Source organism: Pipistrellus hanaki, assembly GCF_964339955.1.
Source record: "Pipistrellus hanaki genome assembly, chromosome: 3".
Classification (NCBI taxonomy): Eukaryota; Metazoa; Chordata; class Mammalia; order Chiroptera; family Vespertilionidae; genus Pipistrellus; species Pipistrellus hanaki.
Window position 1 is genome coordinate 87502477 of NC_140505.1, and position 20398 is coordinate 87522874.

Genomic DNA, 20398 nt, shown 5'->3' on the forward strand with positions numbered 1-20398 from the left:
ATGTCATTTTTAATTTCTTCTTCGTTCTTCTTGATTTCCTCTTGGTTCTTACTGACATTGTAGAATTTGTCTTCCATTCTTTTCAGCCACCTTATGACCATTTCTCTGAATTCTTTCTCTGACAGGTTGCTGCCTTTATTTTGTTTACTTTCTTTTCTGGTGATGCCTATTTTTCTTTCATATGTGGGCTGTTTCTTTGTCTCCCCCTAGCCTCTGGCCTCTGTTCTCTGGATGTCTGGTTATGTAATTCTCTCTCTCCTTATTCCAGGTGAAATATGACCTTTTTGTGATGGAGTGTAGAGCTCCTCTGAATCTGCATGTTTGCACCAATTTGGAACCAGTGTTCTGGAGCTCACTGCTGTTTGGTGGGTGCCGCAGTTGTAGAATTTCATGCTTTTTATAACACCCCCTTTCCTCTTCAAGATGATGTGGTCTTCGTATTCAAGCCCATAGCTCTGGGAGGGGACCTAGCAGCAGTGGGGGCTGCCCGGTCAGGGGAAGCCCATCCAGCAGTCCCCCACTTTCTCCTGGATTTTAGCTGTCCCTTAACTCACCAACAAATATTCCCTGTGCGGCTCTCAGCTGTTCTTTCTTTCTGCTCTGGGACAAGGCTCAGGACCCATCTGTCTATTCTGCCACCATTTTTTTTCTCAAAAACAAAACAAAACACATAAAATCAATTTAAACTGGCCATATAATCCAGTTAAAGTTTCAAATCTATAAGGAATTACATTTCTTGTGATTCATTTGGCATTTTACTACAATATTTTTTCCAAAGAGATGAAATACACAAGAGCACAAAAGAAACATTTTTGCATTCTGAATCCAAATTCAGTATCTAAGATCGCTTGACATCTTTATTCATTTATTTATTTTGGTTTTAAGTTTTAAAATATTTATTTTCCAATTACAGTTTGCAGTCAACATTATTTTGTGTTAGTTTCAGGTGTATAGGATAGTGGGTAAACAATTATATATATTACAAAGTGTTCCCCCATTATTTCAAGTAGCCATCTGACACTGTACATAGTAATTGCACCAATATTGACGATATTCCATATGCTGTAGTTTACATCCCTGTGACTATTTTATGACTATCAATTTGTAGTTCTTAATCCTTTTACCTTTTTTGCCCAGTCCTCAAACCCCTATTCTTTGTATCTATGAGTCTGTTTTAATTTTTTGTTTGATTATTTTGTTTTTTAAATTCTATATATAAATCATATGATATTTATCTTTCTCTTATTGACTTAGTTCACTTATCATAATACCATCTAGGTCCATCCATACTGTCCTTTGATATCTTTAAACATAAGCAATATTAAAAGTTACATTTCATGTAAGCATTACTATTGCAATTATTTGTGTCCAGCACATTGCCTTGCTCACGGTAAATTAGCTTAGTGTACTGTATTGAATAATAAATGGATGCATAAAATAATGAATTTTGTTAGTAGTACTCAAAAACCACTTTGTGAGGAGGCAGGATCTTTACCCAGATTCTTAACACTTTTCCAATGTTCCCAGTGACCTATGGTTTCCTAGCATCAGTTGCTCCAGGACAGATCAGTGGGACTGTCAAAAATCCTTTGGACCTGCCTGGCTGGTATTTCTCACTGGCTGAGTGTTGACCTATAAACCAGGCAGTCATGGTTCGATTCCAGGTCAAAACACATCCCTGGGTTGCAGGCTCGATCCCCAGTGTGGAGTATGCAGGAGCCAGCCAATCAATGATTCTCTTGTCATTAAAGTTTCTATCTCTCTCTCCCTCTCCCTTTCTCTCTGAAATCAATAAAAGTATATATATATATATATATATATATATATATATATATATATATACTTTGAAATTAATTATTTGGAAAAAAAAAACCTTGGACCCAAATTAACATGAACATAAGAGATAGGACTCCTGAACATTGTCAGTTTAGAAGTCTAACTGGTTCTAAATGCAGTTTGGTTTAATCTCCCAGAGATTCCCTCCAGTGCAGGGCGCATATCTTCAAAGGTCCTAAATTCCTCTTTATTCTACCACAGAAATAAAAGTGAGAGTGAGAAGAAAGCAACAGATAATCACTGTTTTATTCTCAAGAGCACCAAAAGCAAACCTTGGTGACATCTGCCTCCAATTAAGCCCTGCAAATGAATCTATGTGATGGAGTACAGCTGCAATTCGCTCAGAGATATATTTCAGCCGAAGTGTCACTCACTAACATCAGTCACTAAGTAATAAGGAACACAGTTTTGGACGTGCTTTTACATTTATTATCTTATTTGAGGTCCATTACAACCCAGGAAAAAGTGGTGTTTTACAGAATAGAAAGCAGGTGTGGAGATTTAGAGACCACACAGCTAGTAGGACATAGAGCTTGGAACAGACCTGTGTCTTCTAAACTCAATCCAATACTGTTTCTACTGCGTCAGCTTCTAACCCTGTTTTTCTTTCACCCAGAGTTGGGGAGAACAATTACAATCCTGTGGTGAGTGATGCCTGAGGCCATCACTTGTCTCATCTCATTCAGGGCATGAGTTTCTAGAAAGTGGTCAGAATGAAACATTTCTAGAGACATTTACCAAGAAGATACTGGGAACCCAATTCCATGGGGGTCTATAGACAAGCTGAGAAAATGTTCCTTCTAGAAGGAAGAACCTGTCCCAGGAAGAACTTGTACTCAGATGGGTCTATCTGTTACAGAGAGAAACTGTATTGACATTCTGCAGAGACACTATGCACACACACACACACACACACACACACACAGTAGCCCAAAAGTCTTAGAGAAGCTTTAAACTTTCATAATTTCAGAAGCATAAATGTCAAAAATTTACAAAAAAAATAATGTGAGAGTTCAATTATTTAAATTTCTTCTATACTTCTATACCAGTTTTGTGAATTTTTATTGACATTTTTAATTTTAGTTTTTTATTTCAGCCAATATTTGCCTTCTTCAATCAGAGGGTCTGAGAAGTTTTATAATATACTAAAGGCCCAGTGCACAAAATTCATGCACTGGAGGGAGGTCCCTCAGCCCAGTCCCCACCCTCTCGGAGTCCAGGAGCCCTTGGGGGATGTCCCCTTGGGGAGTGAGCCTAAGTCTGCAGTTGAACATCTGCTGCACTGCCGCGGAGGCAGGAGAGGCGCCCACCACCAGCCACGAGCCCAGCTGTGGGAGCTCACTGACCACCAGGGGCAGCTCCTGCATTGAGGAAGTCAGTGTGTCATAGCAACTGGTCTCTCCACTGAGCCCCTTTGACTAAGATGAAAACATATGGTCTGAATGCTACAGGTGGTTGTATTTTTAATTGAACTGCCTTGTCCAAAAGGTACTGATTTCCAGGTCTTTTTCAAGTGTGCTGAAGGGGATGTCTGTTAGAATTGGCCCTTAATGTCTCTGAAAGGAGTGATTGATCTATATATTAGCCTTTTATTATATAGGACTAGAGACCCAGTGCACAAAATTTGTGCATGGAGAGAGGGGTCCCTCAGCCTGGCCTGCATCCTCTCCAATTCAGGACATCTTTCTTGCAACCCGGACCACTGGCTCCTAACTGTTCACCTGCCTGCCTGCCTGATCACCCCCAATCACTCTGCCTGCTGGCCTGATCTTCCCCAACTGCCTACCCATGCTGGCCTGATCTCTCCCAACTGCCTACCCATGCCAGCCTGCTTGCTCCAACAGCCCCCACTGCCAGCCTGATCACCTCCTACTGCCTCCCACTGCCACGTCCCAGGCTGGGAACTCCTGAAGGTAGCATCATATCAGCACTAAGCAGGGACATACGCAGGCAGCATCACATCAGTGCTGGGTGGGGGCACACACAGGCAGCATCATGTTAGCCCTGGGAAGGCCTCTGTGCACCTCCACCAGGGGCCTGTGTGGAGGCCCTATTGGTGATGGGTTGTGACGGCATGACGTAAGTCTCTGATGCTGCAAGCCCACCCATGCCTGCTGTACGCAGCCTGCTGATCGGTCATTACACGTGAAAGCATTCTGACCAATTTGCATGTTATCCTGTTATTAGTATAGATGATATACTTACACTACATACAGGAAATGAGCCACAATAAGCCTGTAGTGAACTAAAGCTAATTTTCATATGTGCTACTGTTAAAATTACATTGATGCTCACCGAGTTTGTAAAACTGGCTTTTTTTAAAGATAAAAATTCCCAGAGCATTACTTTTTGTTTGTACCAATTCAGTTTTATCTTCTTAGAAACTACCTCCTGTAAAAATACTTGGGGGTCCTTGTCTTTTGCCGCATTAGCTTCCCTCCCATATGATTTCATTCACACACCATCATCTTTTCCAGTGGGCATTTCTAACAATACTGAATGATTCAGAAACCTATGCTATGAATCTCATCAAACAATCACTCCTTTCAGAGACATTAAGGGACAATTCTAACAGACATCTCCTCCAGCACACTTGACAAAGACCTAGAAATAAGTACCTTTTGGACAAGGGAGTTCAATTAAAAATACAACCACCTGTAGCATTCAGACCATATTTTTTCATCTTAGTCAAAGGGGCTCAGACCAACCCACAGTATTCATTCCTCTGATCTATCAGGTTACCCCTACCTATAAAAGGTCAGATGAGGAGCAACCTTGTTCTATATAATGTATATAGAACTATAGCTGTGCAAATCTAAAGACAGGTGAAAACAAACAAATAGAAATTAGTTTACTTGTAACTCAAGTTAAAATTAAGTTTGGACAAGTTCAAATCACATCTGTGGTGGAATAAATTGTGTCCTTCCCAAAGATATGTTGGAGCCTATAGTATGTGACCTTACTTAGAAATAAGGTCTTTGTAGATGTCATCATGTTATAATGAGGTCAAGCAGGATTAGGGTTGGCCCTAATTCAACAGCTGGTGTCCTTATAAGAAGAAGCAATTTTGTACACACAGAGAAATCCACTTGAAAATGGAGGTAGAGATCAGAATGATGCTAGGACAAGCCCAGTGATGCCAAGGATTGCTGGCCATGACTGGAAACCAGAACCTGTGGGAGCATAGTGTTTCCCATACTTTGATTTTTAACTTTTGGTCTCTAGAATTGTTCAAGAATCAACTTCTATTGTTTTAAACTCCTAGTTTGTGGAACTTTGTTACAACAGTCCTAGGAAACTTACACATCTAAGCAAAAATATCTATACTAATAAAAGCCTAGATGGCCCTCTTGCCCTTGCATGGCACCCTCACACCATCACAAGATGGCCATCCCCATGTCATCATAAGATGGCTGCCACAATATGGCTACCCCCACGTTGTCACAAGATGGCCACCACAAGATGGCTGGCAGGGGAGGGCAGTTGGGGGTGACCAAGCCAACAGGGGAGAACAGTTGGGGGTGATCAGGCCTGCAGGGGAGGGCAGTGTGGGGTGATCAGCCTGGCAGGGGAGGGCATTTGTTTGGGGGCCATTGGGCTTTCAGGGGAGGGCAGTTGGAGGCCATTGGATTGACAGGAGTGGGTAGTTGGGGGCCATTGGGCTGGCAGGGGAGGGTAGTTGGGGGCAATCAGGCAGGCAGGCAGGCAAGTGGTTAGGAGCCAGCAGTCCCAGATTGTGAGTGGGATGTCCAACTGCAGTCAGACATTCCTGAAGGGTCCCAGATTGGAGAGGGTGAAGGCTGGGCTGAAGGAACCCTTCCCCCCAGTGCACGAATTTCATGTACTGGGCCTCTAGTGTATATTTAATGCAATGCCTAGAAACATCAGAATCAAGAGCACTAAGAAATTAATTAAAACAAAATTAAAGAGGATGACAGATAGTTAGGCCTCATAGGGGTGAGGTGAATGGGTAAAGAAATTGGCCAAGCAAATTTGGGAGCATCAGTGTTGAGGCTGGGAGTTGGAGTGACAGAAGTTGACATCCTGTGACAGAGTCATCACCAAGGAGTTAACTGTCCCTCCCAGGTGTGAGACAGGCATTTCTCAACAAAATCTTACCAATTTTTAATGGCAACAAATAAAAAATTTGTCAACTTATCATCAATATATAGGTAAAACCATGTTAAGCTTCCTGTCTCCAATTTGACATTTTCCTGGATGATGTTTCATCATTCTAAATTAGATAGCAAGCCATGTTAGAGAAGGATCTGTTTGCCTATCTGTCTTTCTATATAGAACTTTATTCACCATTTTTGAAGGTGCTGAGACTCCTTCATTGATGATGATATCACTAAAACCGTTTTATTTTGAGCTGGAAAAGGAAGGTGTTTTTGTATGTGTGTGGGGGTTTTTGTGTGTGTGTGTGGTTTTTTTTCCATGTGAAAACTTAAGGGAGGAAGAAGGCTCCTTACAGTTTCTAATATTGATCTGGCTCTAGTGTATCCCATGAAATACAAGTCTCTAATGGTAAACTCCTCACCGGTAAGACCTTAAGAGCTGCTTCCAGGAATTTTTCCAGCAGTAATTAGAGGGATGTATTATTGCTAATCCTGACACACTGGGAGCTGGGTTAATTTTGAAAGATAAAATAAAAATATTGCCTTGTAGCAAAAGGCCACTTCTTGGCACCATTAAATCAAGCACAGTACTGGGTAAGTATTAATTCTGAAGATGTCAGTATCAGCAGCAGTACAGGAAGCTATTGGGAACAGGCCAAACGAAGTCTCAATGTGCAAATGCCATTTAGCAAGTACATATAAGCTAGGCTAAATTATGCTCAGAGCACTTTCCAAAAGATTCAAATTTTAATATATTAGCATTAAAACATGCCATACAAGCAACAGGGAAATTGCACTTGTTAATGTGTGATTTTAGTTCCAGGGTTAAGTTCATCCAAGGAAATAAAATTTTAATTTAGATTCTCTCTCCTTCCCCAATCCACATGTTTCTTTTAGGATGGGGGAGAACATAGTTACTCAGCAAATATATTTCAGATCAAGAAATAGGGTATATTCATCAGGAGAAAGGATGTGAAGTTCTCACTTTCTCTCTCAAACAATTTGAAGTGGGCATGCGAAGGGCCAAACCACAAATTATAGCAAGTTGTCCTGATGTATGTGTGATGTGCACCGCTGTGCCAATAGAGAGATAGATAAATACAGATAGATGATAGATGACAGATAGATAGATAGATAGATAGATAGATAGATAGATAGATAGATAGAGATGATACATAGACATAGATAAGCAAATAGAGATAAAGATCTGTGTGAATCCTTTTTAATGAGAAAGGATTCTAACATGGGTAAAAAGATACTGGGTGCTTGGTAACCCCAGGTCAACTCTGCTGATGTGAAAGTGAGCTATATTCCAATTCCAGTCTGACATGTTGTTTTCTATATCAAAGCAACAAATGAAACTTTCATTTCAGAATGCATCTGGTCTCTCAGACCATTCTATTAGAAGCAGCTATTTTCTTTAAATTGAAAGTCAAGACAGTTTTTCCCCCCCAAAACTATGCTGTCAGCTCTTCTGCCTGACCCCTAACACTCATTTGTTCCACACAATAGCAAAGCTGCCTGAACAAGGGTGGGATGGGGAGAAATCTCCCCCCAAATCTTTGCCCCCAAAGGGCATGCCTATTAGAGATAATGACAGAACATATTTGGTAAAGAAAACTTATTTATAGGAAAAGAGGTACCAAACCACTATTCCTGCTAAAAAATTTGAACCAAAATAACTTCTATCTTTCAAATGACACATCTATATATACTTTTATTAGGCATTTGAAATTTTCACAATAAAAAGATAACCTTTCTTCTTCTTATCTCTCCCTACACATTCTATATCACTTTTAAGTGATGAAATAATTACAGTGTTTAAATGCATGTAACTGATATGTGTATATGCATATAATATACTCTATGTGAATATACATCAGCAGTGTTAGAGCAGAAATATTACATTACTCATCATATTATGTTAGTGCTCAAGTATTTCCCAGCCACTTTGCTAAAAGTTAATTTGTTTAACTGAATTTATCTAGGCAAAAATTCATTCACTTCAAAAATAATTTCCAACTAGCTAGAATTTGAATTGTCAATAAGTATGCAATAGTTCCCTAATTAAATTAGAAGTAATATTATCATGGAAAGGCCTTTTTAATAACTTTTTCCATGATGCTATTAAGGTTCTTAGATGATTTATAATATTAAAAAAAAACATAATTCTTGAGTTAGAGGTGTCTTTCCCTGTTTATCAATGGTACCTTTTTTACATTTCATTTTTAATGGAAGGAAGCCACAATGCTCTTTTTTTTTATCCCTCACATATGGTGATGACATAAAATTCTGAACTATTTAAAAGAAAAGGGACACCAAGTCACTTTCTTAGTTAGGAACTAAAGGAAGTCACCTGAAAGATGAGCCTAGAAACATACTCAATAATTTTGTGATTACAAATATCTCAAATATAAATTTTGAGGAAAATATACAGTTTAAAATGTAGAAATCCACACATGATTTTTCTAGAGCATCATTTTAGTTATTAAGTGGTTATAAATTAGCCATTCATCATTTACCCTTCTAATTTATATAACCTTTCCAATGATCATTTCATCTGTTTTCTATATTAAAAAAATCAAAGAAATTCAAGATATGGAAAAGACATACTGGGTGAGGATCTGAAACTGATTTGGTAGCTTTAGAGTTGACATGATCTTGGCCTGGTGCAGCTCATTTTGGAAAGCTGCCTCAAATTTCCCCTGGTTTTGAACTTTTTTTTCCTTACCACTTTCATCTAGCAAGAAATCATCCTGGTAACGGAACTTCTCTGGTCCACATGCAATAAAAATGTCATCGTCACCAAAAAAGTCCTGAAGGCACATCACCTACAAGAGAAAATCATGGCACTCAGCAAGGGGTCAACAGAACAGCAATTACTACAATACACCAGCAAGTCGACATCTGCATGAAGCCACTTCCTGTCTAATGCAATCAACAGGGCAGCTTCTCCAGAGGAATTTCAAAGGAAGGTCTCCAGCATCTGTTACTAGTAAGAAACATGTTATGTTGCAGTTGTGCAGGAAGACAGGATAAGGAAAACAGAACTATTACCTGTCACATTTATTATTTGATATATTAATAGGCTCGGAGGTAAGATCCCTTTATTTTTATAATAGACTGAATGCAGCAACATGTAGAAAAGGTGCACCCCTTTTTTCTTCTGAACATAATATTCCTTGATAGCAATAAAAGTCAGCATATGATGTTAGCAACAAATATGTTTTTTAGAAACTGATGCCATAATATGATCATGATGTTCACTGGGGTGACAACGGAAGAAAAATAGCTGTATCATAATATGAATATAATTATATCCTTTAGACCCCTTCTACATCTAGTTGGAACAAAAATGTAACCCTTCATAACAATAGGAAAATAATAGAAAAAAGATAGTTATTACTGAGATTTAGATATGCAGATGAAGATAACTGTATACCCATTACTCAAGCTATGCTCAACTTTAAAATGCTCATGCCATCAACTTCTTATAGTCATGTAAAAGAAAGGTTTTTAAACAACCTTTTGATAGTTATTCAACTTATAAGTCTCCAATAACTTTGAGAGCTAAATGCCACTTTTCAAGGAAATGTGGTCAAAATGAATAATTTCAAGTATATTTATCTCTAACTCTGGATGTGCAAAGTACTACTTTGTTCACAATGTGTATGATGCCAACACAAGGCACTGGGAACACTGCTGATTTCTATCTCATTTCAATTTCCTGTGACCACTGGGAGCAAATCCTAAAGTGTCCAATGAAAGGCACACACTCAGACCTGTAGGAAACAGACTTTCTAATAGCTTTTCCTTTGGATATCTGAGAACCATAGTCAAACCTTCCTCAGGTGTTAGATTCTTTGACCTGTGTTTACTATTAGGTCCTCCCTGTTTGTTTGATTATAGTTTCATCTGCAAGTTCCACTTTTTGTCAATCCTCGGTACACTACCCTGACACATCCAGGAGCTATAAGACTTACAGTAGTAAAGTGGGAGAACAAAACATTACTTAAAGTCACTAAATGAAAATATGTGTAGGTGCCAGCTAGTTTTTCCAATTAATCTCTTATTTCCAAATAACCACTTGGCTATAGGTTTAAGAATGAAATTTCTATAACAGTTTGATAATAAGCATTAAGTATGAATGAGGTACTGCCTTGGTCATCAGTGCTTACTTTGTCTGTAAGGCTTGACAACATAGGTGACCTAAGAGGGATATTATAATTATCAAGGAAGATGAACTGAGGGTCTTCAATAGCAGTGTCAGAAGCTCCGATTTTATGCTCGGGTTAAAAACAGGTTCTTTGCATTCAAAACCTACTGTCGTTTTTATTGCTCTCTTTCATTCTGATTGCAACTGTGACCTTGTTCATCTTTACATTTATGACACAACTCCCCTATTCAGCTTTTTTGGTCAGTATTGGTGTCATCTTATCCAACCTCATACAGGCCATTTTCATTTTACCTGCATAAATCTGCATTGTCACTGTACTTACCAGTTAGCATATAGAATGTACATAGAAAATGAGTAAGACATAGTCATTTCCTCAGGCAAAAAAAAACTATGAAAAATTAACCCTAAAGAGAATATTTCCTAAAGTATATGGGTGCTTAATAGTTTCTGTGCAAATAGACTTGGGAAATACTGAGTTTATCAGATATAGACAGGTGACTTCTGAAAATGCTTAATGTGCTAATGTACATCACAACTTCAAAAAGGAGGTAGAAAGATCCAGTATTTTCCAAAATGATTTGATTCCAGAATTCTTTTCTTATACAGCAACCATAGATGCAAAGAACTCTGGGAACACACAAAGCAAAGAACAGTTACCCATTCTCCTCATAGGCAGAATTATTTCTCTAGCTGTTTGGGGGTTTTTTTGTGTGTGTTGTTTTGCAAACATTTATAATGGGCCTAGGATCTGTGCCAAACATTTGATGACAAATTTCTGATAAATGAAAAATATTGTTTTCCAAAGGAAATTATCCTTTCTTTCTGTGTATTCTCATTGCTTGCATTTTAGAACATCAAATTGCTAACCAGATATGGCCATATATGTGTGCATGGTCTATGCTACTTGCTAAGTGAACAATAATAACAGGGTGGATCAAAAGTAGATTTACAGCCCTAGCCAGTTTGGCTAAGTGGATAGAATGATGGTCAAAAGACTAAAGTGTTCCAGGTTCAATTCATGTCAAGGGCATGTACCTCATTTGCTGGCTCGATCACCAGCCTTAGTTGGAGCATATATGGGTGGTAACCAATTGATGTGTCCTTTCCATTCTCTCTAAAAATCAGTAGAAAATATCCTCAGTAGATTTTTAGTTGAGTACACAAAACAGAGTTTGTTCTTGTATTCTTATTATTACTAGAGGCCCAATGCATGAAATTCATGCAAGAGTAGGCCTTTCTTCCCTTAGCTTCTGGCATCAGCTTCCCTCTGGCACCCGGGACCCAGACTTCCCTCACAGCCCCGGCTTCATACAGGGGTCTTCAAACTACGGGCCCGTGGGCCACATGCAGCCCCCAGGGGAGTCTGATCCTGCCCACCAGGTTTTTTGGGCAGTGAGTGCAGCCAAGGTGTTACAGTAGGGATTAGTAGTTCATATAGTCCGGCCCTCCAGCTCTCTGAGGGACCGTGATCTGGCCCCCACTTTAAAAAGTTTGAGGACCCCTGATAGAAGGTCAGTCTAATTAGCATATTATGCTTTTATTATTATAGGTTGTACTAGAGGCCTGGTGCACAAAATTCATGCACTTGGGGGAAGGAGGGCTCAGCCCAGCCTGCACCCTCTTGCAGTCCAAGAGCCCTCAGGGGATGTCTGACTGCCGGCTTAGCAGGCCAAAGCCAGCAGTAAGACATCTTTAGTGCTGCTGCAGAGGCAGGAGAGGCTCCCATCACTGCACTTGCCAGCCATGAACCCAGCTTCTGGCTGAGAGGTGCTCCCCCTGTGGGAGTGCACTGACCACCAGGTGGTAGCTACTGCATTGAGTGTCTGCCCCTTGGTGGTCATTGCACCTCATGGCGACTGGTCATTCCTCCGTTCATTGATTTGCACATTAGCCTTGTATTATATAGGATTATTTTCCATACGAACAACTGTTAAGACTACTTTTGCCCCACCCTCTATTATCAAAACTATAACATGCATAAGCAGGTTGTCAGCCAACTGCTTTCCATCATGTACCAATGACCATCCTCAAACAAAGAACAGAATAGACAACCACCCAGCTTGGACAGTTTAGGTATAATTCTGTTGGAAAGTGGGAAATGAAACATAATAAACTTCTGATGTTGCTTCCAAATCCAGGATTCTAAGAAACATAAAAGGAATGTGGTGATTGCTAAAGAAAAGTAACTGTCATCACCCAGCACAAAACGACAAGGAAAAGTCATTTCAGTCCCAAGCAACATGTATTCATTTACCTCTCAGTGTCTGAAATCAAAGAATTTGTTGAGCTATCAGAAACTGTGATGTTTTCTGTGTTCTCTGCTCTGGAATCATTTAGCAATTTCTCTGCTCACAACCTCCCACTAGAGAAAGTGGGTATGGTCAGTAGATGAAATTCAAATTTATAAAATGCTTTCTTGCTAGAAGCCTTGGTAAAAGATTTGATAGCAGAAGCATTTTCAATCGCAAGTTTACAATAAAGAAGGATTTAGAATAATCTGTGCAATTCAGTTATCTACTGTATACTCACTCTGTCATTGATCTAAAGGTAGCAATAGTGTATTCACTATATACTAAAGGTAGCTATCACATAACAAAAAAGAATCACAGAGAAGCACTTATAACCCTTTTTCTCCAGCACACTGGTGTGCTGCAAGGATTTTTAAAACATGCAATAGCCCTGAATGGTTTGGCTTAGTGGATAGAACATTGGCCTGTGGACTCAAGGGTCCCAGGTTCAATTCTGGTCAAGGGCATGTATCTTGGTTGCTAGCACATACCCAGTAGGGAGTGTGCAGGAGGCAGCTGATCGATGTTTCTCTCTCATCAATGTTTCTAACTCTCTATCCCTCTCCCTTCCTCTCTGTAAAGAAATCAATAAAATATATATTTTCTAAAATATGTAATACCTGACTATTTAGTCAGGGCACTGACTTCTTTTTTATTAGATTGTCAAATGAAAAAATGACAATAGCCAACACAACAACAGCCATCATGTGGATATATAAAAATTATACCTATTTTGCCCTGGCCATGTTGCTCAGTTGGTTGGAGCATTGTCCTGTACACTAAAGGTTGCGGGTTTGATTCCCAGTCAAGGCACATATGTTTCTAGGTTGTGGGTTTAGTCCCTGCTTGGGGTGCATACTGGAACAACTGATAGATGTTTCTCTCTCACATTAATGTTTCTCTCATTCTCTCTGTTCCTTCCTCTCTAAAATCAATAAAAAAACACACACACACATATCCTGGGGGGGGGGGGGGGGGGGACTAAAATATCAGCATAGGTAAATGCTGGTACTTGGATTCTCCCACAACCACATCATAATTACAACTAAAATACAGAGCAACTATCATTCATAACCACCAAAAATCTGGCTGAATGGAAGTCCTGAAACTAGAGAAGTAAAGAAGCACATTGAGATTGGAAGGAGGGGTGGAGGTGTGGAATGGCTGGTCTGACACCCACTTGTGGTGTGTTTTTAATCAGGAGAGATATCTTAGTTAATGAGGAATCAAGTGAGGAGCAAGATCTATAATAACCAGTGTGGATTGTGGCTGAGTGACACAGAGGCTACTGGAATCACAGGAAGTTTCTCTTAAATGGCCAGTATATGGACCTACTTGGACTCACTCCTTCTGGGCTCCCGCACTGTGTCAATAGCTTGAAAGAATGCAGGGATATATGGGAAGGAACTAAATTGTCTGGCATCAGGACAAGGACTTGGGAGTAGCTTTCTCTTAGACAAAAAGGCTGAGACTTCCCCACCCTTACCCTCCCCTACAAAGCTGACTGAGTTTCCATCAACCTGGCCCACACAATTCTTCCCACTCTAGTGATTTCCTGAGATTCCATCCAATTTGCAGCTCCACCCAAGCTGTTTGTTGTCTTTTCAATATGAATGGCCTGTTTTGGCTCAGGCTTCAGATGTTCCTAAGATCTCTCAAACAAGCAGCAGCTAGACTCGTGTTTCTCCTACCTCTCTATAAGAGACCCCAGGCGTGGCACTAGCAGCAGCTTGCCAAGATTCACAGGTTGGACTCTCTTGGGCATCTCTAAGACCAACACAAATTAGTCATCTATATGTAGAGTGCTCTGTAGCTCATGCCAGGTGGCCCCAGGCAGGGCACAGGCAGTGGCTGACTTTGCAACTACCAAGATGCCCTAGAGCCAGCACACCTGGTGGACAGCTTCAGACCACACTATATTACAACTCCACTGTATCCATGAACAACACACTCAAGGGGTGGACTCAGTGAGCACCAAAGCCCCATTGAAGAAAGTCCTGCTCCATAGGGGTGTCCTCTGCACAGCAGTTCTTCCACTGTAGTGGCAACTGGTCCTCACAACCAGTTGGCATGAAGGTCAATTCCTCCCATTGACAACAACAGCAATCAAAGCTCAACTACAACAGGACAGTGCTCACAGCCCACACATGGGAGCAGCTAGAGTTCCAAGCTCAGGTGACTGGAGAGGCTGAGTCACTGTGCCCTACAGGACACTTACTACACAACGTCACTCAACCAATTCCAGATGACATAGGAAGTCTACCTAATACATAGAAACAAACACAGGGAAGCAGCCAAAATGCAGAGACAAAGAAACATGTCACAAATGAAAGAACAGAAGAAATCTCAAAATAATAATAATAATAATAATAATAACTAAATGAGATGAAAGCAAACAAAATACTAGCTACAGAGTTCAAAACTATGGTTATAAGATTACTGAGAGCTTCAAGTAACTTAGTGAGAATGTCAAGAAACTTTGTGACAATTTTAATAAAATTAGTGAGAACATCAAAGACATGAAAAAGGACTAGTCAGAAATGAAGAATGCACTAATTAAAATGAAGAACAGTTTACAAGGAATCAACAGTAGAGTAGAGGATGCCAATAATCAAATCAGCAATTTGGAATATGAGGAAGCCAAAAAACACACAATCAGAAGAGCAAAAATAAAATAGAATCTAAAAATATAAACATAGCGTAAGGAGCCTCTGGGACACTTCAAGTGTACCAGCATTTGCATCATGGGGATGCAGGAAGGAGAAGAAAGAGAGCAAGATAGTGAAAACCTATTTGAAAAAATAATGACAGAAAACTTCTACCTGGTGAAAGAAATAGACATAAAAGTCCAGGAAACCCAGAGAGTACTCAAAAAGAGGAATCCAAAGAGGCCTGCACTAAAACACATCATAATTAAAATGCCAAAGTTTAAAGACAAAGAGCAAATCTTAAAAGCAGCAAGAGAAAAGCAATTAGTTACCTACAAGGGAGCACCCACACAGCTGGCAGCCAATTTCTCAACAGAAATTTTGCAGGCCAGAAGAGAGTGACGAGAAATATTCAAAGTGATGAATAGCAAGGACCTATAACCAAGATTCCTCTATCTAACAAAGCTATAATTTAGAATTTAAGTCAGATAAAGAGCTTCACAGACAAGAAAAAGCTAATGGATTTCATCACTATCTAATCAGTATTATGTGAAATGTTGAATGGTATTGTTTCAAGAAAAAAAGAAAAAAATTATGAATAATAAAATGGCAATGGATACAATCTAAAGATCAAAATAAATAAACAAGGAATCTAATGAACAAAAGAAACTGATAAATAAAATAGAACCAGAGCCATGGAAACATGGAACAGACTGATGAATCTCAGAGGGATGTGGAAAAGTGGTCAGGAAGAGATTAATCAAAGAATTTATATGCGTATGTGCATTACCCATGGACACAGACAATAGGGTGGTAAAGGCGTGGGATGGCATGGGATCTGGGTTGAGGAGGTCAAAAGGGGAGGAGGGATGTCAAAGGAGGGAACAACTGTAATACTCTCAACAATAAAGATATTTTTTTTAAAAAAAAAAAACATATCCTAGGCTGAGGATTAAAAAAACTACCTATTTTTGTGTATCAGATTGGAAAAAGATATATATTTTTTGGTGTACTGAAGAATTTTAGTAATTAGTTTATGTGTGCCATGAGATGAAAAAGGTTGAAAGTCACTGTTCTAGGCTAATTATACTTTGAGAATTTTCCTTTAGGCATTACTTTCTGATATCAAAAGATTAGAAAATGCAGAGAAATGTAAAACAGTGTTTTGAATAATCATCCAATTTTTACTTATCTATGCAGTGTTACTCCTTTTTAAATTTCAGATTCTCAGAATTAAATATGATAACTAGCTTTTTTTTAAAAGTTCCTTTTATGGATAAAGAAAAAATATGCTCTTCCCTGGCCAGTATGGCTCAGTTGGTTGAGCATTGTCCCGTGCACTGAGAGGTTGTTGGTTTGATTCCAGGTCAGGGCACATTCCCAGCTTTCAGGCTCAATCCACAATATGGGGCACGCAGGAAGCAGCCCATCAATGTTTCCTTTTTCTCATCCTCCCTCTCCTTTCCCCTCTCTATAAAATCAATATGAACATTAAAAAAACACACACACAAACATGCTTCTTGCTATGAGGGAATAGTTGACCTATTCTTTCATTAAATCTCTGCACACATGTTGGAAGCATCCATTAAAATTTGCAAAGACACTGATATCAAGTTTGAGAAAAGCGAGAACTCTAACTTATTCTTTTCAGAGAAAGACTGTTCTTCCTACTAGTTTGGTTTTTTATGTGGTTTTTTCCCCCCATTAGGTGTCCTCTCCTACCTAACCCTTTGCCTATTCAAATTCTTGCTCTAACTCAAAGCTCACTTGAAGATTCAAGCCTTATCTTCTCTATCCACTTCTATACAAAGTGACTCACCTTTGCTGTGAACCCTTAGTGATCATTCAATATGTTTATTGAACACCTATTATTTGCCAGCCACTGTGCTAAGCCTTGAAAATACAACTGCCCTTATATTTAACCTATTTTTTCCCCCAGTGTATATATGTACAGACTCATACTCCAAAGAATTCCTATCATACTGCAGTAAGTAGTTCAGCAGAGTACTATGTATTATAATAGCTTCCAGTGGTTTTGTCACAGCTTGAAGGCAGGTGGATGAGTTGCAGCCCTATCTCTGCCACCACCACTGAATCAGGCAAGTCAGGAAGCCCCCAGTCAGCTATCTTGAAACATACCCTATTTTTTAAATTTAGTACAGAACCACTAATGGGTGTGGTTCTTACACATAACAGAGACATCTTATCTGGCACAATTTCGCAAGACCACAGTCCTGTTGCCAAAGCCTAGGTTCTTAATTAAGCCCGCTTGACCACTTAGATGTCAATCAATTTGTTCCTCAGTGTATTATATCAATTGTTTTAAAAATTAGATGAGTTAAGACCAGGAGTCAGAAGATCATAAGTCCTCATAATTTTAGCTATTCTTTTATTAGCCCAAATGTATTTTTATTTCAAAATCAATATAAATCAAATGCATACTTAACACAGGCACATCTCAGAGATATTGCAGATTCGGTTCTAGACCACTGCAATAAAGCGAGTTGCAACCTTTTTGCTGGTGGAGGGTCTTGCCTTCAATTTGTAAAAAACACAACCTCTGTGAAGCACAATAAAATAAGGTATGCCTCTATAAACAAAAATTAAAAAAAAAAAAAAAAAACATTCTATGTAGTTCCTAGGCACTGTACCAACAGACTTCTATACTTAGGATAGAAGTCTGTTGGTACAGTGGATTTGGAGAGAATGTGGTCTATGGATGCTCCTTCTCACTTTGGGAAGAAGGATTTTATTAGTATAGACTAGAGGCTCAACACACAAAATTTATGCATGGGTACGATCCCTAGGCCTGGCCTGCAATCAGGGCCATCTTCCCCAGCTGCCTGTAGCCAGCCCCCCTGCCTGCCACCATCCACCCCCGGTTCCCATTAGCTATTGGGTGATCGGTGCCTGATAGCCCGGGCAAGGCTTTGAGAGGCCAGCTATTCCTACCATTTGCCAGCCCCACCCCCACCACAGGTGGCCATCAGGTGATCAGAGCCTGCTGCCCAGGGAAAGGGACCAAGAGGGGGTCAGTGCACCTCATAGTGACTGGCCCAGCAGTCATTCTGCTGTTAGGGTCAATTTGCATATTACCATTTTATTATATAGGATAGGGCCTGGTGCACAGGTGGGAGCCAGCTGGTCTGCCCTGAAGGGGGCCCCAGATTGGGGTGAGGGGTCCCTGATGAGGAGGAGAGCAGCCAGGGGGGGGGGGGGGGGGCGGCGCGGAGTTTTCAGGCCAGCCCTGCCCCCAATCAGGGTGGGGGTCCCCACTGGGACAGGGCCAGCCTGGGCGAGGAACCACCTGTGGTTTGCAGGCTGGCCATGCCTCTAATGGGGTGGAGGTCCCTGCTGGGGAGCAGGGCCAGCCTGAGTGAGGGGCTGGGGGTGGTTTGCAGGCCAGTCACACCCCTGATTGGTGTGGGGGTCCCTGCTCAGGGGCGGGGCTGTCCTGGGCCCCTGGGAGGGGCCTGGAGCGGTTTGTAGGTGGACCACACCCCCAATCAGGGTGTCCTGGACAAGGGGCTGTGGGCAATTTTCGGGCTAGCCATGCCCCTGATTAGGGTGGTGGTCCCTGATGGGGGGCAGGGCCAGCCTGGGTGAGGGGCTTTAGGTGGTTTGCATGCCGGCCTAAATCAGAGTAGGGTTCCTGATCAGAGCAGGAGTCCTGCTGGGAGCTGGGGCCAACCTGGGTGAAGGGCCAGTTTTCAGGCCAGTCATGCCACGATTGGGGTGGGGGGGGGGGGTCTCTGTTAGGGGTAGGGCTGGTCTAGGCAAGGAGCCTGGGGCAGTTTGCAGGCCAACTATTTCAGGAAGCATGTCCCATAGATGTCTGGTCTAATTATCATATTACCCTTTTATTAATATAGATTAGAGGCCCAGTGCACAAAATTCGTGCACGGGGGGGGGGGGGGGGGGGGTCCCTCAGCCCAGCCTGCATCCCCTCCAATCTGGGATCCCTCGAGGGATGTCTGACTGCCCGGTAGGATCAGGCCTAAACTAGCAGTCAGACATCCCTCTCACAATCCAGAACTGCTGGCTCCCAACTGCTTGCCTGCCTGCCTTCCTGATTGTCCTTAACGACTTCTGCCTGCCAGCCTGATCACCCCCTAACCACTCCCTTGCCAGCCTGATTGATTCCTAACTGCTCCCCTGCCAGCCTTTTTGCCCCGAACACCTTCCTCTGCAGGCCTGGTCATCCCTAACTGCCCTCCCATGAAGGCCTGGTCACCCCTAACTGCCCTCCCATGAAGGCCTGGTCCCCTCCAACTGCCCTTCCCTGCAGGCCCGCTTGCCCCTAACTTCCCTCTTCTGCAGGCCTGGTCAACCCTTACTGCCCTCCCATGTAGGCTTGATTGCCCCCAACTGCCCTCCCTTGCAGACCTGGTCCCTACCAACTGCTCTCCCCTGCTAGCCATCTTGTGTCCACATGGGGACAGGATCTTTGATGGGGGCAGCCATCTTGTGTTGGAGTGATGGTCTATTTGCATATTATTCTTTTATTAGATAGGATTATTTTGGTGAAAAACATAGAATTGGTTCCAAGCTGGTAGAAATTACTAACATGAAGCTGGTCATGCTTTTCATTTTTATTAGGTTTCCACCAAAAGTATGTTATGAAACACATTTGCAAGTATGTTCACCTGCTCTCACAGGTATACAGAGTCTTTACTCAGGGCCTCTTAAAATTTGTCACCAAATTGTAGTTTTTGGGGATCCCAGAGATTTGTATTCCTCTAAAAAAAAAAAAAAAAAAAAAAAAGTCTCCTGTCAAACTGCTCATACATTAGAAAATAAATTTTATACATATTATTTTATAAAGGAGGTAATCAGTTTATGGCCTGCAATGCTTAATAATCTATCAATTTTTAATTCTAACTGCTGCTATGATTATTGTAGGAAATCTAACTCCATATAAAAACATCCCATATATGTAAATCTAACTTCATATAAAACATCAGAGTTTATCTCTGATGGTGCTTAGCATAATGCCATCCCCATTCTATCTCAAAAAACATGGTTGATTATAATTGCCAGATGTGATGAAAGGAGATAAAAATACCTGGGTTCTGAGCCTAGATTTGCCATAATCATTGTAATACTTATGTTACTAAATTTCTGTTAGTGATAATTTCTATATTAGTTCTAATATGTTTTACCACAATAATTATATGAAATAAAGAAAAAATGAAAATTCTTACAGTATGATATAGCAATAAAAATAGCAATTACTACATTTAATCCTCTCTGCTATGAAGAAGACAGACTCTATTTGGCAATAGTTTGATGTAATTACTATCCCTATTTTACAGATTAAAAAATTTAACC

The 20398-nt window shown here is 40.7% G+C and overlaps 1 protein-coding gene across 6 annotated transcripts in view; it reads right to left on the minus strand.

Annotated features, from left to right (window-relative positions):
* Nucleotides 1-20398, minus strand: part of DCLK1 (doublecortin like kinase 1) — a 376814-nt gene that overhangs the window by 201433 nt on the left and 154983 nt on the right. For all 6 annotated transcript variants that reach the window (XM_084879549.1, XM_084879551.1, XM_084879548.1 and 3 more), the window contains one exon: nucleotides 8686-8785. In XM_084879549.1, the coding sequence (XP_084735675.1) occupies nucleotides 8686-8785 (100 nt within the window). The remainder of the gene's footprint in view (nucleotides 1-8685; nucleotides 8786-20398) is intronic.